Source organism: Anomaloglossus baeobatrachus, chromosome 6, assembly GCF_048569485.1.
Source record: "Anomaloglossus baeobatrachus isolate aAnoBae1 chromosome 6, aAnoBae1.hap1, whole genome shotgun sequence".
Lineage (NCBI taxonomy): Eukaryota > Metazoa > Chordata > Amphibia > Anura > Aromobatidae > Anomaloglossus > Anomaloglossus baeobatrachus.
In genome coordinates this window covers 9,933,630-9,957,547 of record NC_134358.1, presented here as the reverse complement: position 1 = coordinate 9,957,547, position 23,918 = coordinate 9,933,630, and the positions used below count along the sequence as shown (strand labels likewise).

Genomic DNA, 23,918 nt, shown 5'->3' with positions numbered 1-23,918 from the left:
AGGAGTGTGTGCAGAAGAATGGGCCAAAATCCACCTGAGCAATGCAGGTGACTAGTGTCTCCATACAGGATGTGAGGAGTGTGTGCGGAAGAATGGACCAAAATCCACCTGAGCAATGCAGGCGACTAGTGTCTCCATACAGGATGTGAGGAGTGTGTGTGGAAGAATAGACCAAAATCCACCTGAGCAATGCAGGCGACTAGTATCTCCATACAGGATGTGAGGAGTGTGTGTGGAAGAATGGGCCAAAATCCACCTGAGCAATGCAGGTGACTAGTGTCTCCATACAGGATGTGAGGAGTGTGTGCGAAAGAATGGGCCAAAATCCACCTGAGCAATGCAGGCGACTAGTATCTCCATACAGGATGTGAGGAGTGTGTGCGGACGAATGGGCCAAAATCCACCTGAGCAATGCAGGCAACTAGTGTCTCCATACAGGATGTGAGGAGTGTGTGCGGAAGAATGGGCCAAAATCCACCTGAGCAATGCAGGCGACTAGTGTCTCCATACAGGATGTGAGGAGTGTGTGCAGAAGAATGGGCCAAAATCCACCTGAGCAATGCAGGTGACTAGTGTCTCCATACAGGATGTGAGGAGTGTGTGCGAAAGAATGGGCCAAAATCCACCTGAGCAATGCAGGCGACTAGTATCTCCATACAGGATGTGAGGAGTGTGTGCGGACGAATGGGCCAAAATCCACCTGAGCAATGCAGGCAACTAGTGTCTCCATACAGGATGTGAGGAGTGTGTGCGGAAGAATGGGCCAAAATCCACCTGAGCAATGCAGGCGACTAGTGTCTCCATACAGGAGGTGTCTGGAAGCTTCATCACCAACAAAGGAGAATGTACCAAGTATTAAATACATTTCAGTAACGTGTTGAATACTTTTTCCCTGTGTCATTTCTCATTATAACACATAACTTAATTTATGGACATCTATGGTTTGATTTCTTTGCCTGTGTAGATTAGAAGGGTTGTTACCAACATCTGGTGAGAAATTCACGTCAATAGTCCCTTTAGATATATATTTACTTATATATTAAATTGGTGATGTCTTCAAAATTTTTTTCCCCTGTGGTACATTAACTTTAACCCCTTAATGACCAAGGGCGTAACTGTACGTCCTTGGTCACCTATCTCTCGTTACCGCCGGCCGCTGTGGTGAGCCAGCGGTGATCCCTGCACATGTCTGCTGATATGAACAGCAGACATGTGTGGCTAACAGGCACCAGGGAATCTGCGATTAACTCACTCCTGTTTGCCACCTAGCTGAGGCGGGGAGTGCACCGTTCCTCAGCACCATCGGCTGCCCTGTGATGTGATCACAGGGAGCTGATGGTTGTCTTGGTAGCTCGGGGTCATGTGATGACCCCTGTCACTATCATAACGTATTTCCTGTAAGAGCTGATAGAGCAGAGGTTCTTAAAGAAACTGTTACGGGACTGCCCACTGATAGGGGATAGTATTCTATCTAGCAGTCAGGGCCCACCGTGCAGAATAATCTGCTGCTGGCGAGAGCAAGGAAGGGTACTGTGCCACCTCAGCGGTACTGCCACTGTTGGTTCACAGTGGCACTAGAACCTAAGGCGGTGCTCACTGTTAAGTCACAGCGAAACCTCACGGAGAAATGCTAACTGAAATATAAGGATGGACCTGTAGCTCCTGCCCAATTGCAGGAACTACAAAAACGTAATCGGATGGGTACCCCAACCGCGGTCCACAGACTAACACCTCTGTTACCTCACAGAAATGTGTAGAATGAGATTGTAGCAAGCGTGTTACTGCAAATAATATGGTAGGTGGACATGTAGTGCCTGCCCAATTACAGGAACTACAAAACATAAGCGGATGGTTGCCCCAACCGCAGTCCACTAACCAACACCAGTGTAGGTGCAGACAGTACTTTCCGTATTGTCTAGGCTCAGTGAAGCCCCTGCCTGAACTCTTTGTGTTAACCACACCTAAGGATTCAGGTAGCTCTCGATGCTAGCCGCACAGACAGATCAGAGACACTGAGGGCGGTGCGTGCGATGTCCCTGACAAACTCGGCTCCACTGAGGTGGATGGAGGCGAGCACTAGCGTAAGCTAGTAGATGCTGAGACCCTGCCTAACCCGTTCCACAAAGGTGCCAGGAAAGGGTAATGGTGTTATGCTAGCACAGAGTCCCTGCCTAACCCGATCCACTAAAGGGCAAGGAAGCGGAAATATTGGACATCACACATGAGGCGTCTACCCATGCATGCACCAAGAATGTCTGAGCACCGAGAAGCGTGCTTCAGGGTCCTATATAGACAAAGCACCTCCCACAAGATGGAGGCGCTCCTGGCTCAATCCACCAATCACCAGCGAGTTTGTCATCAATGACGTCAGCCGCGACCAATCAGGAAGCGACACGTCATAGTCATGTGATCTCGTGTCATCACTGATGTCAGCCGCGGCCAATCTGCAGCCAGCATGTCACGATCATGTGATCCTCTGTCATCGATGACGTCAGCCACGGCCAATCAGGAAGCGACACGTCATAGTCATGTGATCTCGGATCACGACCAATCGACGATTGCAATGTGGCGAGCATGCTCAGAAGGAGCAAAGGGGAACTTAGAACAAAAAGCCTGCTTGCAAGCTCGCACATGCTCAGAAGCCCCACAACAGGACTTAGCCTCAGCGGCAAGAGTCTCACCGACGACCCGTAACAGAAACAGTGCATTTTTGCTGGTCAGAACTATGCAGCTCTGATCAGTAGAAATGCACAAGCGATCAGACAGTGGAACCATAAAGTCCGCTAGGGGGACTGGTAAAAAAATAAAAAAAAAATAAAAAAGCCCTAAAATTTCAAATCACTCCCCTTTGGCCCTATAAAAAATAAAACAGTTAAAAAAATAAAAATAAACACATATTTGGTAGTGCTGTGTTCAGAAATACCCGATTTATCAAAATATTAAATCACTTAATCTAATTGGTACACAGCGTGGCGAGAAAAAAAATCCAATTGCCAAAATTAAGTTTTTTGGTCACCGGATATTTTTTTAAAATGCAATAACAGGCGATAAAAACGTAGCATCTGCACAAAAATTGTATAGTTGAAAACATCAGCTCAAGATGCAAAAATTAAGCCATCGCTGAGCTCCAGAACCCAAAAACTGAGAATGCTACGGGTCTCAGAAAATGGCATCAATGGCGAACTCGTACTGACGGGAGTCATCACAGACACATCAGTTTTACCATATAGTGAACAGTGAATAAAATATCCCCAAAACAATCGTGCAATTGCACTTTTTTTGCAATTTTACCACACTTGGAATTATTTTCCCATTTTCATTTACACTATATGGTACAAGTAATGCTTTTGTTCAAAAGTACAAGCCCTCATATGGCAAGATTGATAGAATAATAAAAAAGGTATGGTTCTCGGAAGAAGGGGAGCAAAAAATGAAAAACAGAAAATGGGTTAAATGGCATTACAGTCATATAGACTACACGCCCTGTAAGAAGATCTGTCGCTTATCCATGTTATGTAAATAAAAGCTTATAACCTGACTTTAAATTCATCCATTGGTTTTATAAATTACTCTTTTGAAAGCTGAAACCCTCCCAAATTTGGTTTAGGTTATGAAAATAAAGTTGCTGCAAAGCTGAAATATCGATCATTTAATGAACACAGAAAGGTCAGATTTTGGCAAGACAAAAGTTTTGTCGCCTTGTTATATAATGCACCCAATCCTAGTTTACATCCTCACCTGTGCTCACTAAATGATCCGTTAATTAGTGGGTGTGTATAAAAAGAAACCCAGCACCCCAGACCTTCACTTGATCTGCAACTTGACCTCTGACAACATGCCAAAAATCCACCCTGCGACCAAAGCCTTGATTATCAAGAGGCTGAAGACCAGATCCACTGCAGAGGTGGCTGCACCTTTAATGTGTCTCAGCATCAAGTACAAAGAGTTATAAAAAGATTTGAAGAGACTGGAGATGTTTTTGACAAGCCCAGGTCTCACAGACACCGCAAGACAACTGCTCAGGAGGAACGTGTGTTGGTTAGACAATCCAAAGACAGCCCCTCTTCCACTGCAGCAGAGCTCCAAAAGGCCTGGTCACCTCAAGTCCCTGTGTCAACTAGAACAGTTTGTAGGATTCTGTCTCGAAATGACCTCCATAGTAGAATCAGTGCCCAGAAGCCAGCACTAAACAAAAGGCAATTAAAAAACTGTGTGGCATTTGCCAAGTCCCACAGCCTGCTAAACAGTTGGACGCTGGAGAAGTGGCAGAAGGTGGATTTCTCTGATGAATCTTCAGTTGAATTACACCACAGCCGCCTCAAATACTGCAGGAGACCTACTGGAGCCCGTATGAATCCAGAAAACAGTTAAGTTTGGTGGTGGAAAGATCATGGTCTGGGGTTACATTCAGTATGGGGGTGTGCGAAACATTTGCAAGGTGGAAGGCAATATCAATAGCCTAAAATATCAAGACGTATTAGCTCTTACATTCCCAATCATAAAAGGGGTCAAATTCTGCAGCAGGATGGTGCTCCATCTCATACATCTATCTCTACAACAAAATTCCTCCTGGCAAAGAAGAGCAAGGTGCTCAAGGACTGGCCAGCCCAGTCACCAGACATGAGCATCATGTTTGGGGTAGGATGAAAGAGGAAGCTTGGAAGACAAATCCAAAGAATCTAGATGAACTCTGGGAGGCATGTAAGATGCATTCTCTGCTATTCCTGGTGACTTCATCAATAAATTGTATGAATCATTGTTGAGCCGCATGGATGCAGTCCTTCAAGCTCATGGAAGTCACACAAAATATTAAATATGGCTCTAATAGCAGCACAACTTCATTCACCAATGTTATGCCACATATCTTTGTATTCGAAGTTAATTATTTGTTTGAATCTCACATTACTTTCTGTGGGCGACAAAACGTTTGTCTTGCCAAAATCTGACCTTTCTGTGTTCATTAAATGATCAATATTTCAGCTTTGCAGCAACTTTATTTTCATAACCTAAATCAAATTTGGGAGGGTTTCAGCTTTCAAAAGAGTAAGTTATAAAACCAATGGATGAATTTAAAGTCAGGTTATAAGCTTTTATTTACATAACATGGATAAGCAACAGAACGTCTGTCAGGGACTGTACACCTATAAACTCAGGTGTCCAGTAGACAAGTTGACACAAAAGCATTGACCTCTTCAGGATCACTCTTCAGTTTTCACATCTATATAGACATGACTGCTTTGTCAACTGGTTCCAGAAGAGAAATCAATTGGTTTTCTTCTTCCAGTTAGCGTTGTAAATATTGTTCTGCCCTGCCACGTAATTCAGGTCCACAGATCTGTGGAATCAGATTACGTCCAGTGAGTCGAGTCTTCTTACTTTAGTGTTCCACCACTGTTCATTATCTATGACTGCTTGTGAATCTTCGGGGATCACCACTGTACACGTCTTCTTAAGTAATAGAAAATCTTAAGTCAAGAACATCATATTATGTCTATAATATGGGGCTGTAGCCTCCGTTACATCCTCTAACAAGGCCTCCACCATCATTAATTGTCTTTTGTGTTCTTCCAGGTCGGTGACAGATCAGATAATTTCCTCAGAGACTCTGAAGAAACTGACCATCCTTCCCCAGACCCCGGCACGGGTGAGAACATTCGGGAGTGCGGATCATCGTGGACAGACTACGGGTAACATCAGTCACATTGTACATTGTTGTTTCAGATGAGAGAAGTATTTGTAGACCAGGACTCCCCATTCTGGACCCATCGGGGTATTACTATGAAGACGTGTGGCAGTCCCGTGTCTGCAGGAACAGACTCTTCCCCACTCCTTCCAATGTCACCGCCTGTCTGAAGGGGAAAGTGGTCTACATGTTCGGAGATTCCACGCTTCGGCAATGGTGGGAATATCTGGTGAAATTTGTTCCCTGTGAGTAAAGACTTGTTATTCCCCTGATTATTACTGAGATCTGTGTAATAACTCTGCCAGGCAGAAGGTGAGTGTGCACTGTATGCATGCGGTGAGTGTGCACTGTCTGCACGCAGTGAGTGTGCACTGTATGCACGCGGTGAGTGTGCACTGTCTGCATGTGGTGAGTGGGCACTGTATGCACGCAGTGAGTGGGCACTGTATGCATGCAGTGAGTGTGCGTATGTTTGTGGGTTTGTGAATTATCAGCCATAGTAACCGTGTGTTATAACAGCAGCACCGGAAGTGTTGGGAGAAGGAAAATGGGAAAGTGTCAGGATTAGGGTTACATAGTTACACAGGGTGAATAAAGCCCCCGCTCCATCTAGTTTCTTCCTCCACCAATTATACATTTCATCACTAAATCATTTATAGAAATAGGAATTGCTACTTGTCAGTGTCTGCTGAAGAGTTGCCAGTGAATGATCTAAATAGGGATTGCTACTTGTCAGTGCCTGCAAAAAATTTGTCAGTGAACCATCTCAATAGGTATTTGTCATCTGATGTTTGGCACTGCATGCACTTGGTGGCATGGCAGCGTTCACACTAAAGAGTCTGACAAGAAACCTGATGCTTCAGAGTTGTTCACCCAGAGCCGGGTGTTGGCTGATTCAGGTTCACTGGTCTTCAGCCCTGCAGGAGTTAATTCCTGCAGACTGGTGAGCAGGATCTAGGACCTTAGGTTTCTAATTGTCTCATGCAGCTGTCTCCTTCCTTTTTAAGCTGGTTTCTTCTTCTTCAGCTTAGCTCCAGCGATTATGGTCTTAGTGGTGATCCAGTTTATGGTGATCTAGAGTTGCTATTTTGAATACTGTGGACGTTCCCCTGTTGTGCGTTTACTTCCTTTCTTTATCTTTATTCCCCTGTACACGTATAGACTCTCCTTTGTGTTTGAGTGCAGTGTGTACGAGTTTCGTTCTCCGTTGTCCGTTTTGTTTCTGTGTTTCTGGCCCACCCCAAGGGTGAGGGATATGCGGAGTAAGATTAGGACTCGGTCAGTAGTCAGGGTCACGCAGCAGGCTCAGACCTGACTACCATCAAGCCTACCTCTGAAATAAGGAATAGCACAGGGTCTTGAGTCTAAGTGCCAGCCTAGGAACCCCTGTTCTGTAACTTCATACCCCATGACAGTATTGCTAGTTTTCAGTGCTTGGTAAAAATTTGGCAGGGTACCATCTCAATAGGTATTGCTACTTTTTAGTGGCTGCTTTCATTTTCAGATATTTAGAATCCATGCCATTAAAAAAACAATTTTTACTTTTGAGTCGACATGAGTTATGGCAACACACCAAAGTTTTTCAATCAGGTACCCAATGAGGGTACAGCTTTAAAAAAAAAAAAAGCCATTACCTGCAGACAACAGTCCTTTCCTGCCATAGGCACCATTGTCCATGCACCTACCAGTTCCTGGCAGGGCGCACAACAGTCCCAGAAGGACTCTCCAGGGTCCGCTGTTTCCTTCTTCTCTCTCTCCTCTCTATGGTTGCCAGTCCACTATTGTACTACATTTCCCAGTAGCATTGGATAGGGGTGGAGTCCATGGGGCAATGTCCATAGGGTGACAGGGCTGTATGCAAATTCCTTGAGCAGGGACAGAGTCCATGGCAGAGGGCAAGTAAGGCCTTCACATCCCGTAGTCCGGCTATCCAGTAGAAGAGGGCGCATTGTACACAAAACAACTGGGGGAGAGGAAACAAACACAAAACCTTAGGCTGCTTCTGGGCCAGCTTCTGGAAACTTAGTCTCCTAACCTTCACTCCACAGAATGTGAAATAGTCCTGAATGTGTGGGTGCAATAAGCACAACTAGGGGGGCAGTTTAGAGATTGCTTTGAGTAACCTTTAAACAACTGAACACAATGGCCGATCTTACACCCAGGTAGCTTTGGGCTTGGACACCTTGACATATTCGGCCAAGTTGGCTCCCTGGGCAATGTTCACCCACTTCCAGGTTCCCAGCTCGGGACTCCAACATAGTGCTGAGGAAGTTGCCATCTGTCTCCCTAAGAAAATAGTTACCGTAGTCTGCAGGGTGATCAATGCTGGGGGACTCATTCTGCAAATAACCTTCAGGCCACAGTGCCTCCTGGAAGGCTTTCTTAGCCAGCCAGTGGACGACCACCACCGCATACTACCCTCCGGGCCCATCCTCCTTGATGTAGTAGGTCCAGTCTCCCCACAATAGAGCAGGACCCTGAGATACCAACCGGGCATTGACATACATCTTGGGACCGGTCCTCCCTTTCTGAATGAAGCTGTAATCCTGCTTGTGATCAAGGTGACAAATCAATCTGTGGGTAATGCGGCCACCGACGCTTGATAGCACTAGCTGAGTTTGGACCCATGTCGCCCGTTTTTTCTTCCCCTCAATGACCCAGGCCACCGACTTAACTTCCGCGAAATGTGGGGCCGAGGGCTCCTTGGCCACAGTGTATTGGAATATTGGCCTTTTAATGAGGGGCTCACTCACTGCCGGTGTGGTCGATGATGACAGGGGTATCTGGGGCACCTCCCTGGTCTGGCATCTCTCTCCTGTCTATATCGATACCCATGATGCTTGCAGCTATCGGATCCTCTCCTCTCGGCTGTAAGGCTGTTTGAGGCTCACCTTTGCTACCATCTCTTTAAGTGGAAGGGTCTAGTCTTTAGCGGCCGCTAGCTATTACCGCAAGTGCCGTTCTCCTGGGGCTTCTCTTCATAGCTGAAGGCCTCCCAGCCACCCCTATTTTGCCACTGTGGTCATTTTGGCAACATAGTTCTGCCACCTACGGTGACCACATCCACTATAGGCAGGCCGTCCTCAGCCACAATGGCTCTATTTTTCCATCTTGTCCTATGCTGTCCACATAAATGGCACCAGCCAACCTTGTGGGGGAGTCTCCTTCTTCTAGGCCACAGCTTCCAAGGTGGTGCCTCTTTTGTCTCCTCTGCCTGTTTCTTCAGAGCCACTGCCCATTCCCCATCAATTCCTCGGGAAACGCGGACCCTCTCTCTTTGGTAAACGCACCAGAGGTGGGTACCACTCAGCACGGAGCATTTCTTACTCCCCAGCCTTCGAGCAAACAGGGTCCAGCTTTACGCTCTTTTTGCACGGTAGCACCTATGATGGGTGGGACTCGTTTCATGTCCAAGGGCATGTCCTGCCATCTTTGATTTTGCGGCCAGTAGTCCTTCAATCTTAGGCGTCTTCCTGCAGCCTTCTTTATCACGTTGTGTGGGAAATGACCCTGCTCACAGCGCCACTTGAAGGAGGAGAGTACCGGGACACAAACGCTCCACACTCCTTTGCCAAGAAGAGCCCGTAAGTGTATGCATCTTTGGGTGGGGTGCATGACACTTAGTGGTTTCTTCAGGCTGATGTCCATTACCCCGCTGGCAGTTGTTGTCGTAGACAGTTAGTAACACATGGTACAACAGAGCACACTGAGTATATTATACCAAAATAGAAAACGTTTTATTTAATCAGATACATAAATTAAAATTACAATGCCATACAGCATAAAACAAAGGGCTGCTGAGAAGTACAATAGGCAGGGAACACTCACTACTGCAACATGGAATAAAACAGCAAGTGTTGTAATCTTTTCCATAAAAATGGACCCTGGCCCTTTAAGAAAAAGTACAGTAGTACTGTTTATAGGCTATAAGTCTAATATAGTGGTTGGCAAAAGCTGATAACTAATGCTGTTGGTGATCTACTAAAGGTCTATTATTAGACTAAAGGCTACTTTACACACTGCGATATCGGTCCCGATATCGCTAGCGTGGGTACCCGCCGACATCTGTTGCGCGACACGGGCAAATCGCTGCCCGTGCCGCACAACATTGCCCAGACCCGTCACACATACTTACCTGTCCGGCGACGTCGCTGTGGCCGGCGAACCGCCTCCTTTCTAAGGGGGCGGTCCGTGCGTCGTCACAGCGACGTCACTGAAGCGTCACTGAACCGCCGCCCAATAGCAGCGGAGGGGCGGAGCTGAGCGGGACGTAACATCCCGCCCACCTCCTTCCTTCCTCATAGCGGCTGGGAGGCAGGTAAGGGGAGCTTTCTCGTTCCTGCGGCGTCACACGCAGCGATGTGTGCTGCCGCAGGAACGAGGAACAACCTCGTTACTGCTGCAGTAACGAGATTTGAGAATGGACCCCCATGTCGCCGATTAGCGATTTTGCACGTTTTTGCAACGATGCAAAATTGCTTATCGGTGTCACACGCAACGGCATCGCTAATGCGGCCGGATGTGCGTCACGAATTCCGTGACCCCAACGACTCCGCATTAGCGATGTCGCAGCGTGTAAAGCCCGCTTAAGCCCATTAGCTAATTGAAATCAGCAGAGTTTATAAACTAATGTCACAAAGACAGACAACATTATAATATAGCACTTACAAATATAAAGGTGACGGAGTGCCCTGGCCGCCTCAACGCACGTTTCAAAAGAGTTTCTTCATCAGGAGTTGGGGCCTGCACTCTTGGACCGAGGAGGGAATGAAAAGTGTCACAGAGTTGTTTAGGATTGTTGGAGAGTGAGGTGATGAGGGCGGTGAAGTCGCTTGTTTGGAGAGGTGGAGAGCGGAGTTGTATGATTTAAGCATAAACTTATAATGAATGAAATCTTCAGCCAGATTTTCTCCACAAACATTCAGCGCACCTGGAGCACCTCTGGAGAAAACATGTTTGTAGCATTTGCCAGGATGGCTGACGTCTGTGCCGAATTGCTCTGTGTGTAGGGGCTGCAACTTCATCCAGGACGGTTGGCAACTGTGCTGAGTTGCTCTGTGTAGGAGGTTTAGCTTAATCCAGGATGGCCATCATCTGTGCAAAATTGCTGTGTGTAGCAGGTGCAGCTTCATCCAAGATGACTGCTGTCTGTGCAGAGTTGCTCTGTGTATAGGTGGTGCAGCTTCATCCAGGATGGCTGCCGTCTGTGCTGAGTTGCTCTGTGTGTAGCAGGTGCAACTTCATCCAGGAGAGCTGCCGTCTGTGCAGAGTTTCTCTGTGTAGAGGAGGTGCAGCTTCAACCAGGATGGCTGCCGTCTGTGCAGACTGGCTCTGTGTATTGAGGTTCAGCTTCATCCAGGACGGCTGCTGTCTGTGCAGAGTTGCTCTGTGTGTAGCAGGTGCAGCTTCATCCAGGACGGCTGCCATCTGTGCAGAGTTGCTCTGTGTATAGGAGGTGCATCTTCATCCAGGACGGCTGCCGTCTGTGCAGAGTTGCTCTGTGTATAGGAGGTGCATCTTCATCCAGGATGGCTGCCATCTGTGTAGAGTGGCTCTGTGTATAGGAGGTGCAGCTTCTTCCAGGATGAATTGCTGTGTGTAGCAGGTGCAGCTCCATCCAGGATGGCTGCCGTCTGTGCAGAGTGGCTCTCTGTGTAGCAGGTGCAGCTTCATCCAGGATGAATTGCTGTGTGTAGCAGGTGCAGCTTCATCCAGGATGGCTGCCGTCTGTGCAGAGTGGCTCTCTGTGTAGCAGGTGCAGCTTCATCCAGGATGAATTGCTGTGTGTAGCAGGTGCAGCTTCATCCAGGACGGCTGCCGTCTGTGCAGAGTGGCTCTGTGTATAGGAGGTGCAGCTTCTTCCAGGATGAATTGCTGTGTGTAGCAGGTGCAGCTTCATCCAGGATGGCTGCCGTCTGTGCAGAGTGGCTCCCTGTGTAGCAGGTGCAGCTTCATCCAGGATGGCTGCTGTCTGTGCAGAGTTGCTCTGTGTGTAGCAGGTACATCTTCATCCAGAACGGCTGCCGTCTGTGCAGAGTTGCTCTGTGTATAGGAGGTGCAGCTTCATCCAGGACAGCTGCTGTCTGTGCAGAGTGGCTCTGTGTGTAGCAGGTACATCTTCATCCAGAACGGCTGCCGTCTGTGCAGAGTTGCTCTGTGTATAGGAGGTGCATCTTCATCCAGGATGGCTGCCATCTGTGTAGAGTGGCTCTGGGTATAGGAGGTGCCGCTTCTTCCAGGATGAATTGCTGTGTGTAGCAGGTGCAGCTTCATCCAGGACGGCTGCCGTCTGTGCAGAGTGGCTCTCTGTGTAGCAGGTGCAGCTTCATCCAGGATGGCTGCCGTCTGTGCAGAGTGGCTCTGTGTGTAGGAGGTGCAGCTTCATCCAGGACAGCTGCCGTCTGTGCAGAGTTGCTCTGTGTATAGGAGGTGCAGCTTCATCCAGGATGGCTGCCGTCTGTGCAGAGCTGCTCTGTTTATAGGAGGTGCAGCTTCATCCAGGACGGCTGCTGTCTGTGCAGAGTGGCTCTGTGTGTAGCAGGTGCATCTTCATCCAGGACGGCTGTTGTCTGTGGAGAGTTGCTCTGTGTATAGGAGGTGCAGCTGCATCCAGGATGAATTGCTGTGTGTAGCAGGTGCAGCTTCATCCAGGATGGCTGCCGTCTGTGCAGAGTGGCTCTGTGTGTAGAAGGTGCAGCTTCATCCAGGACGACTGCCATCTGTGCAGAGTGGCTCTGTGTATAGGAGGTGCAGCTTCATCCAGGATGGCTGCTGTCTGTGCAGAGTTACTCTGTGTATAGGAGGTGCAGCTTCATCCAGGACGGCTGCTGTCTGTGCAGAGTGGCTCTGTGTGTAGCAGGTGCATCTTCATCCAGGACGGCTGTTGTCTGTGGAGAGTTGCTCTGTGTATAGGAGGTGCAGCTGCATCCAGGATGAATTGCTGTGTGTAGCAGGTGCAGCTTCATCCAGGATGGCTGCCGTCTGTGCAGAGTGGCTCTGTGTGTAGAAGGTGCAGCTTCATCCAGGACGACTGCCGTCTGTGCAGAGTGGCTCTGTGTATAGGAGGTGCAGCTTCATCCAGGATGGCTGCTGTCTGTGCAGAGTTACTCTGTGTATAGGAGGTGCAGCTTCATCCAGGACGGCTGCCGTCTGTGCAGAGTGGCTCTGTGTATAGGAGGTGCAGCTTCATCCAGGACGGCTGCCGTCTGTGCAGCGTGGCTCTGTGTGTAGGAGGTGCAGCTTCATCCAGGACGGCTGCCGTCTGTGCAGAGTTACTCCTGTGTGTAGGAGGTGCAGCTGTCGCGGGCGGGGAGGAGGGTGTCAGCACTGCGCTCACCCCTCTGCTCGGGTCCGGCTGCTGCTGCTCAGTGGTGGCTCGAGCGGTGGGCCGGATCCCGGGGGGCTCGAGCGGCGCTCCTCGCCCGTGAGTGAAAGGGGATTGGGTTTTGGGATATAGTCTATTGTCCGTGACGCCACCCACGGTTGTGGTGATTTGTTGACACCACCGCTGCTCTGTATGGGGATCCCGGGAGTGATGATGTGGAGCAGCCAGTTGTTGGGTTGCCCCTCCGTGGGTAGGGGTTAGTGATCCCGGGGCCCAGTGATGAGGTGAGTGATGCAGGGCTTGGTGGGGTGCAGGGACGCGGGGGCAGCGCTGTGCCTTGCGGCACTGTGGTACTCACTCAGCCTGAGACGTTGACACAGTTTTCGGTAAAACACACGGCTGGAAAGACGGTTCCCACGGACGGCTGCACTTGCTTTCCCCAGTAGGTGACGGTGATGTCCCTTTTTCCTGCACCTAAGAACGGTTGTTGGTAGCGATGGATTCCCACCGGTTACCCCACTCCCCGGCTTGGATATGAGCCGGAGGAGCCCCACTTCTCTTGCCTGCAGGCGCTTGTCAGGTTTCCAGGTTTTCCAGTTCTCTTTTGAATGAGCTTGCCCTCGGTTAACATGGAGTTTACTGTTCTGTTGCCCTACTTCCTGTCCAGCTGCTTAAAAGGCTGCCTCTAAGCCTAGTCCAGTGCCTGAGTATACTGCTTGCTGTGTGCTCCTGCTTTGCTGCTGCTAATCCTGATTGCCTTTGGATCCTCCTAAAGACTACCGGCCGACCGACTCTGGACCTTACCCGGTTTCTCAAAGCTGTGCCCGGATTCCGTCTGCCATCTTCGGTCAGCACTGTGCCCGGTTCTCTCTGGTTTGTAACCACTCTGGACAATCATCCCGTACGGACACTCCTGGACTTTTACCGCTTGCCCCTTGTGTCCCGGCTGCGGCGCATTTAGGCCTTCCGGGGTGATTGCCGGACAGTCCCTGTATAGGGGTTCGCTCTGGTGGTCTCCCTGGGGGAGTCCGGTGCGTGGCCCCGGGAATTCCCTTCGCTCCGTTTCGGGAAGGTATTTTGTGTATTTGTACCGCTGTGTTTTCCGTTGTGTATCTACCGTGGTTACACATTATAAAATATCTTGTACCAAGAACTCATCTCTGATTGTCATTGCCCTACCCTATCGAAATCCTCAGAACATATATAAGTATTACAGCGCTGGCACTGAGAAACTGGTGCCCTGGCGGTGGCGGTGTCTCTCCGTAACGGTCGGACTGTTGCCTTCAATCGGGACTTGGTTGTTTGGAGACAGACGTCCCCTTCACTGACGGATTTGGCAAATAATGTCGACTCCTAGCCTTGCCGGGGTCCGAGAGGCCCCTGCCCTGGTGCTGACTGTCCTTTGTATACTGCTCCAGACCGCCAGGCCACTACCCGTCCGCGGTCCTTCCAGCAACCTCCGAGCAGTCACCCCTCCAGACAATCACCGCCGTCTGCTGACCTTGCTGACACTGTCCTGGCACACAGCCGGACCAACTTCAGGCTTTACTTCTGTCACTTTTCACTCTCTTCACACTTCACTGTTTACTCCTTCACTTGTCTCCTCACTCAAGCTTCCCCTGAGCTGACTCCTGTTCTTTCCACTTCTCCCTCCAAACTCTAACTGCCTGGTTCCTCCCGCCTCCAGGGCTGTGTACTCCTCGGTGGGCGGAGCCAACCGCCTGGCCCACCCCCTGGTGTGAACATCAGCCTCTGGAGGAAGGCAACAAGGATTTTGGGTTAGCTGTATGTGCCTAACTGGGGTGTAGGGTGTGGTGGTGTGATGACCTGTGACCCCTGGCTTGCCCAGGGCGTCACATTCCCCCTTAGCAAAATGCAGACCGTCCGCGGGCTGCCCGTCCAACACCGGTTTTATTTTCTGTAAAGCATAAAAAGGTAAACGGTAACATTTTAATGCATAACATCATCCCACAACGGGAGGCACATTTGTTAAACGTTGCAAAACGGTTTACGGTTACGGTTTCCGCTCTCTCCCACCCAAGCAACCTGGCCCTGATGCTGCCCCTAAAACCCAGGCAGCACCCCTTGTCCCCAAGTCCAGCACACGTTACCCGAGCGGGATCTGTCCTTCCCCTTCAGAGGATAGCCACTGGTTCCTTTGGTGGCTGGGCCCCAGCCTGCTCTGCTGAGGGCCCTCCCTCCAACCTGCCTCTCCGGTCGGCAATGCGGAAACGGTAACGGTAAACAACTTATTTACAAGCCACTAACGTTTGTGGTTGCCCTGCAAGTTCACGGGCTTGTCCATGAGCAGTTCCTCATGCAAAACTTTTTAAACGGTCCCCTTGGGGACAACGGTGCCGGCAACGGCCGGTTTTCTTAATCACGGTAGAATCAGGTTACTGTTCGGTAATCATCTTTGCTTATCATTCTTTTTCAACAACTTTTTCAAACATACTCAACTCAGTGGTGGTCCCAATGGGGACGGCTGCAGCGGGCATCCGCTGCCCTTACTCATACTCTCCAGCTGAGGCGGACCCATCCTCTACCACCAGCATATCAAACATGCACTGACATGCCTGCTGTGACAGGGATACCCGATACCCATTTCCACCGGTACGCGGGGTATGGACAACCACGGGGTCTCCTACATAGCGGGAACGCTCACTTGCCTCTTCAAACTCAACAGCGGACCCGGGACTGGGGCAGGAGTCGTCATCTCTTGTTCCTGCGTCAGGCGGGTTGCCGCCAGCTGTCGCAGCCTCCTGGCCTCCAGCATCCAGCATTTCAGACCCTTCTGCGGTAGCACGGAGCAGCAGACTAGGCGAGCTTACACTGAGGTGCCCCATAAGTAACGGCAAGGGTGATGCATAGGCCGAGACTAGGCCGGCCCCTCAGCCGCAGCGGCCGGTACTGGTAGGACATAGGGACGTGGGTCACCAGTCGACTCTGCTACATCCATTTCCCCTCCGTACATCAGGGTAGTTGTAATCAGCTCCTCCACCTCGTTGGTCCACTGCTCCATCATCCGGAAGATCTGATCCTGCTGACGCTGGTGGAATTGCATCACCCGGGCCTTCATCCAGGCCACGGTTCCAGGCTCAGGGTCTGGCACGGCCACTGTCGGGACTTCTGGCACCATGCTGTTAAGGGGCCGCGGTCCTAGCGGTTCCCCTTGATGCACTTCAGGGCCGTCCTGGGCGTCTGCAGCCAGCTGGTCCACCGGAGCGGCTGGGCAGGGTATCGCTACCGGTTGGGCAGGTAGCGGACCTAATGGCGGAGCGGCAGCAGCTATCACGGGTAGCGGGGAGAGAGGCAGGGTGAGCGGAAGCCGGCCGGGCCCCTCAGCTCCAATGGCCGATCCCTCAGGAATACAGGGGCGTGGGTCGCTTACCCGCTCCTCCAAATCCTCTTCTACCTCGCGTCTCCACATAGCAGCCACCACATCCGCCATGTCGGTCTCCCACTCGACCAGGAGGAGTTGCATCTGGGCCTGCAGACGATTACTCAGCGGGACGGTCCAGTCCCTCAACCACGTCGCCGTGCCGGGCGCGGGGGCTTCCTCGTTGGGAGTTGGGTTGCACATCTTGGCAATCGTGCCTTCCAGGAACCCAGTATTGCTGCAGAGTCCTGGCATCTCTGCTTTTATAGCTGCTTTCACATGCAGCCAGCCGCCATCGCGTCCCCCTTAGCTTCTCTTCAGCCACTACTCTATCGGGGCGGGGTTTTGGCCTTCGCGCCTCTGCTACTCGAGAAGACGCTCGAGCGGGGACTTTTCGCGCCAAAGATGGCGGCTTCTGAAATTTTTCTGCCGGATACCTCCGGCGGTAACAAGGCGCACCTCTACCAGACGGCAGAGCGGTAAGATCCTGTTCGTGACGCCAAGTTGTCGCGGGCGGGGAGGAGGGTGTCAGCACTGCGCTCACCCCTCTGCTCGGGTCCGGCTGCTGCTGCTCAGTGGTGGCTCGAGCGGTGGGCCGGATCCCGGGGCTCGCGAGCGGCGCTCCTCGCCCGTGAGTGAAAGGGGATTGGGTTTTGGGATATAGTCTATTGTCCGTGACGCCACCCACGGTTGTGGTGATTTGTTGACACCACCGCTGCTCTGTATGGGGCTCCCAGGAGTGATGATGTGGAGCAGCCAGTTGGGTTGCCCCTCCGTGGGTAGGGGTTAGTGATCCCGGGGCCCAGTGATAAGGTGAGTGATGCAGGGCTTGGTGGGGTGCAGGGACGCGGGGGCAGCACTGTGCCTTGCGGCACTGTGGTACTCACTCAGCCTGAGACGTTGACACAGTTTTCGGCAAAACACACGGCTGGAAAGACGGTTTCCATGGACGGCTGCACTTGCTTTCCCCAGTAGGTGACGGTGATGTCCCTTTTTTCTGCACCTAAGAACGGTTGTTGGTAGCGATGGATTCCCACCGGTTACCCCACTCCCCGGCTTGGATATGAGCCGGAGGAGCCCCACTTCTCTTGCCCGCAGGCGCTGGCCCTGAGAAACTGGTGCCCTGGCGGTGGCGGTGTCTCTCCGTAATGGTTGGACTGTTGCCTTCAATCGGGACTTGGTTGTTTGGAGACAGACGTCCCCTTTACTGACGGATTTGGCAAATTATGGCGACTCCTAGCCTTGCCGGGGTCCGAGAGGCCCCTGCCCTGGTGCTGACTGTCCTTTGTATACTGCTCCAGGGCGCCGGGCCACTACCCGTCCGAGGTCCTTCCAGCAACCTCCGAGCAGTCACCCCTCCAGACAATCACCGCCGTCTGCTGACCTTGCTGACACTGTCCTGGCACACAGCCAGACTAACTTCAGGCTTTACTTCTGTCACTTTTCACTCTCTTCACACTTCACTGTTTACTCCTTCACTTATCTCCTCACTCAAGCTCCCCCTGAGCTGACTCCTGTTCTTTCCACTTCTCCCTCCAAACTCTAACTGCCTGGTTCCTCCCGCCTCCAGGGCTGTGTACTCCTCGGTGGGTGGAGCCAACCGCCTGGCCCACCCCCTGGTGTGAACATCAGCCTCTGGAGGAAGGCAACAAGGATTTTGGGTTATCTGTATGTGCCTAACTGGGGTGTAGGGTGTGGTGGTGTGATGACCTGTGACCCCTGGCTTGCCCAGGGCGTCACACTGCTTCATCCAGGATGGCTGCCGTCTGTGCAGAGTGGCTCTGTGTGTAGGAGGTGCAGCTTCATCCAGGATGGCTGCCGTCTATACAGAGTTACTCCTATGTATAGGAGGTGCAGTTTCATCTAAGACGGCTGCCGTCTGTGCAGAGTGGCTCTGTGTGTAGGAGGTGCAGCTTCATCCAGGACGGCTGTTGTATGTGCAGAGTGGCTCTGTGTTGTGTAGCAGGAGCAGCTTCATCCAGGACGGCTGCTGTCTGTGCAGAGTGGCTCTGTGTGTAGCAGGTGCAGCTTCATCCAGGATGGCTGTTGTCTGTGCAGAGTTGCTCTGTGTGTAGGAGGTGCAGCTTCATCTAAGACGGCTGCCGTCTGTGCAGAGTGGCTCTGTGTGTAGCAGGTGCAGCTTCATCCAGGGCAACATTATGTTTTCAGAGCAGAATCAGGACATGAAAGGGAGGAGATTGGAGTCAATAATCTCTGGAGAAGATTTGGAGTTCCTTTTTGTGTTTTTTGTGTTTTGTCCCTCTTGTTTGCCTCTCTCTGTGTGGTCTTATTACAGTTGTCCCTTCTGTTGCACTGGGACGCATGACACCTATGTCTAGATTACCGTTTACTTAAATTATTTTTCCACCCACAAGGACAGTATATGAACATAGAGATCTACTGATGAAAGTCACACCTGGAGACCTGCTCTTCAAGGCTAGTTTCTACACCTGGTGCTAATGCACCAAATAGGCATCATGGCATTGCGATCCACTTGTGCCTCCTGATCCACAGGTTGGTGACCCCGGCTTTACATCCTTCCTATTGTCCAATCGACTTCATCACCAAAACGCTCTTGTGGCTTTGATCGTAGCACGTAAGAAGCATTAATCATTTTCAGGTCAAACTTAGGGGCGCAGCTTCCAGCAGTACTGTATATCGAATTCTTTTAGTTGTACTCGCCATCAAGTTTTCTTGGCATAATAGAGAAGTAGATTGCCAGGCCTTTCTTCCACGCAGTAATATGGCTCCCCTGAAGGAGCCGCACTGAATCAGAGTTGTGTTGTCGATACAAACCGCCTCATCGTGCAACGTCTTGCTGCCGGTGCCAGCACTGGGCAGTATGCATGGTTCATACCTCAGCTGAATCCTGTCCGCCCGGGGTGTCCCTGCTGATGAAATACACAGCTGAAGGGATGGCTTCTGTGCTGCCCTCATGCCAGCAGCTGGGACTGCTCTGATCCGGACCTACGGTGCGGCTCGAGGGGTTCTCCGGACCCGGGGGTCGCGCGGCCACGTCGAATAAAAGGGGGAACGTAAATCTACGGGATTTGTAGTAAACTGTCTGTGACGCCACCCACGGTGTGTGGTGAGCTGTAGCACCACCGCTGCTGTTATTGGATACCCGGGGGAGATGTAGTGGCAGCTGGATGTTAACCCCTCCGTGGGCAGGGATGGATGCCCCGGGACCCAGTGTTGTGCTGAGTTGCAGGTTTCACACACTCACAGTTCAGTTGTCCTGGTGCTGGAGGAGGTTGCACGGCGGGATGGAGACAATAAGTGTCACGGGCGGAGGGGTTGGGAACGCCGCTCGTCTGGAATCACTGGCGCTCGGATCCGGTGCTTCTGCTCCTCGGTGGCTTGAGCACGGGGCCGGACCCGGGGCTCGAGCAGCGCCTCCTCGCCCACGAGTGAAAAGGGGAGGTTTTTGGTGGGTATTTGTGATGTCGGTCGTGACGCCACCCACAGGTTGTGGTGATGGTGGGCACCATCGCTGCTGGTGACGGAGGATCCCGGGAGCGATGGCGGAGAGCAGCTAAGGTGTTGACCCCTCTGTGGGTAGGGGCTGTTGGTCCCGGGGCCCCGGTTGGGGAGTAGGGAGGAGGTATAGGTGCAGGTGCCGAGGCGGGGAGGCAGCGTGGGCGCGGGTGCAACGTTGCGGTGCAGCGCGGTTCGGTGCCGGATGGCACTGTTGTACTCACTCAGGCACAGAAAGACAGAGTCTCTGGTAAACCAAACGGCTGGATGGACGGGGCCACAGCCGGCTGCGGTGTTCTCACTCTCCCCGGACGGGTTGATGGTGGCTGATGTTTTCCTGCACCTGTGTAAGTGTATTTGACTCCTATAGCTTCCCACGGGTAGTCCGCACCCCGGCGTGTACGTGTCAGGAGAGCCCGTTTGCCAGCAGGCGCTGGCCCTTGGATCTCTAGCCCTTGGCGGTGGCACTTATCCGGACGGGTTGGGCTGTTGCCTTCTGACGGTACTTAGGTGGGAATGAACCCCTGAGGTCCAGACCGCAATCAGATAATTTGACCTTTTCAGCGGCTCCTAGCCTAGTCGGGGTCTGAGTACCCTGCCTTGGTGCTTGGCTTCAATCCGCTCCCTGGTTCGGTATCGGCGGGCCACCGCCCAACCCCGGTCCTATGGTTCCGCTGACCTCCACCAACATCTGCAGACGGCCATCACCGTCTGCCGACCTTGCTGACCGTGCCTGGGCTCCAACCCAGACACCAACAGTTTTCACTCCTCTCACTTTCACTGTCCACCACTATCTAACTACTGTCTTTTCCTGCCTCCAGGCCTGTGAACTCCTCGTTGGGTGGGGTCAACCACCTGGCTCCGCCCCACCTGGTGTGGACATCAAGCCTGGAGGGTGGCAACGAGGATTTGATTGACTGGTGTCACCTGCCCAGGGGTGTGTGTGTGTGTGATGTTAGTGTACTATGACCCCTGGGGGTCCAGGGCGTCACATAAGCGCAACATTCTTTTTGGTAAACCAAGGTGGTGGTGGCCGGTCTCTGCTCACGGGTGTATCTGGTCCCACACCCAGGCTAGTAGTCAGTGTCCCTCTCCTCTGCACTGTGTGTTTCTTTTCAATAGACTTCCTAGTATGTAACATGTGAGTCCGCTCCCGGTCCTTTTGTGGGGAGCTGTGCCCATCGACACTGATCCGTGGGATCTCCTGGGCCCTGGCGGATGCCCTATCCTTCTTGGTGGGTGGTTGTCACTTTATGGGACCTAAAATCCTGCCCTCAATCGGTTAATTAGCTAGGCCGTCGGTGCCGGTCCTGGATTCAGTGTCCGAGTACCCCTTGTGCACGGTTTCCGGTTCAGTTCTCCAGTGTCGGTACCGGTAGGCTACAACCCTGTCCCGGTCCACCTCGGATCTCTTCCCGTCTCCTGTTGACTCTGACTACTGTCTGCCACCTAGCCAAGGCACCAGGGCTCCAACCCTGGCACCTGTCAACTTCAGCTTCTTTGTCCACTGGAACTACACCTAGCCCAGCTTCCACTCCACTTGAACTCCAAACTTAAACTGACTTGTTTCCCGCCCCAGGTTCTCTAGACCCCTAGGTGGGCGTTCTCCATCTGCCTGGTCCCGTCCACTGGTGTGTCTGTCCTACCCTAAGGGGGGTGACTAGGGTTGCAGGTCGGCTGTTTTAACCCCGTGTGGGAAGGGTGTTCTGTAGGGGCCTATCTGTGTGACTACCTGGTTTTGCCAGGCCGTCACACTTCCACTGATGCACACAAGCCTTGCCGGTGAACAAGCTGCCATAAATGGGGAAGCGTGTGCTTTACCCACTTACATATCTCTTACCCACTCAGCCAAACTTTCATTTTACTCTAACAAAGAGTAGGAAGACAAGGAAGGAGGATAAGCGCGCAATATATGTGGTAGGAGACAAATACTAAGAGCGATCTCTCAATGTGTAGAATTCTCTCCTGAGAAGTGTCCTCCGGGCTCTCTGTACGTGAATATGATGAATGATGATGACACCTGCAGTGATTTTTGTATTGACAGCTCTACAGAGGGTCGACCTTCACGTCAACTACCCCGGACCTCTGCTGGCCACCGACGCTGAGAATGACTATCTAGTGCAATGGCGGGCACACGAGAGGCCACTTAGCATGACGCGCACACGTGTCCAGGAGCTTCGATACATCGCCAACGAGCTGGATAACATCGGAGGGGGAGACGATGGACTGGTAATTGTCATAAACTGCATGGCCCATTTTGTACCATTTCCAGTGAGGTTTTATCTACAGAGAATAATAAATATCCGTAATGCTGTTGTCCGGTTATTGGAGCGAAGACTTCAGACCAAGGTCATCATCAAATCGGGGAACACTGGCTTCTTGTATGAACACGGCAGTGACTGGCTGTCCTTACAGCTGGAGACCCTGATGAGGGGCGTCTTCTCGGTTACAGTGATTGATGCCTGGCAGATGACCTCCTGCCACTACCTGCACAAAGGCATCCATCCCCAGGAGATTATCATCAAGAACATGGTTGACTCATTGCTCTCCTACATTTGTCCAGCATGACCGGAATGATCCCCATCATTGTAATGACCCTGACACTGGGGGTACAGGGTAATGACACTGGGGGTACAGGATAATGACAGTGACACTCAGGGTACAGGATAATGACATTGACACTCAGGGTACAGGATAATGACACTTGGGGTGCAGGATAATGACACTCACTACCCTGGGCTGCTCTGACACTTGGTATTTCCCAATATCTTCAGCAGTGCAGGGAGAACCGCCCACCCCATCGCCCATGTGCCCTCCTGAAGAATGAGAGATGATGCCTCAGCAAGTCAGCGTGCTCATGACCACTGAGGAAGGATTCTCCGGTCGTGATGGTTTACTATACCCCCCAAACTTAAACCTAATTAATAACACACCGACTGCATGTGACTTGGTTAAACGAATTGGCCACAGCAGCCTTTATTACCTATTATTAACATTCTAACACCAGGGGGCGCCGTCCAACGGGCGACCCCAAACAAATAATAATAGGTAACACATAAATAATACACTGTACAAGTACCCTATGTAGGCCCGGTCCAGAAACCCTTTCCTACACCAATATCCCTGGCCGCAACGCTCCGACCCAGAGATGAGGTATTAATCACCCCACAGATTAATACCCCCCAAACTTTGCAGAACCCCGTGCCTGCAATTTACCGGAACCCGGAGACACCATACCCAGACAGTGCCTCTTGGTCCAGCCACCAATCCCTTACAACCGCCTCTGGACCAGACCTACTCCCGCTGCTGCGACAGAACATATGACCCCATCAACTCTGCCTTCTTTTTTTTTTTTTTCTTTTATACCAGTTTATTTATTTAATTTATTATCCTTTTTTTTTTTTTTTTTAAAACGACATAGCCGGAACAACACTCACAAAACACAAGGGAGGGTGGGCGGGAATCCTTCGCCGTCCGGAATCACAAGAGAAGGTAAGACCCCTCCCCTATAGCTTATATACTCTCCACCCCTCCCCTATAGGGACCCTTTTCCACCAATCCCCTACAGTGTCCCATAATCCCCTCATTTTACTTTATTAACCCCCTCACTCCCTCCCTTCCCTCTGGTCATGTCGCCTCTCCCCCCTATGGGGTCCATGGCTTTCTTTAAATGCGCACAGCCGGCCTAGCAAGAGCAGGCTGAGGCACACAGCACCCACACACCTCACAGCAGCAGCGCTCCTGCCTTTACTACAGGATCCTCTCTCAGTCTGGCTGGTGGAAAGGACTTTTTCCTCGTGTGTGGAAGACTCCTGCCTCTGATCTGGTGTTCCCATCTCCTTACACATCATCTTATCACTCTCCTGTGTGTATAAAAGCTTTTTATACAAGACATTGATCGTTAACCTTTTCATTGCCTCACTGCAGCTGAATGAACAGTGTTTAGTCAGTGAAAGGGTTAAATGTTAAAGGGAACCTGTCAGCAGAAATTTCGTAATAAACCTAAAAGATTCCCCCTCTGCAGCTCCTGGGCTGCGTTCTAGAGAGGTTCCTGT

At 51.4% G+C, this 23,918-nt stretch overlaps 1 protein-coding gene across 1 annotated transcript in view; it reads left to right on the top strand.

The window, feature by feature from the left end:
- LOC142243776 (NXPE family member 3-like) overlaps positions 1-22,431 on the top strand; it is a 40,471-nt gene extending 18,040 nt beyond the window's left edge. Inside the window, exons 3-6 of the mRNA XM_075315976.1 lie at positions 5,572-5,638; positions 5,681-5,687; positions 5,722-5,928; positions 21,908-22,431. Coding sequence (XP_075172091.1) covers positions 5,572-5,638; positions 5,681-5,687; positions 5,722-5,928; positions 21,908-22,431 — 805 coding nt within the window. The remainder of the gene's footprint in view (positions 1-5,571; positions 5,639-5,680; positions 5,688-5,721; positions 5,929-21,907) is intronic.
- The last annotated feature ends 1,487 nt before the right edge of the window (positions 22,432-23,918 follow it).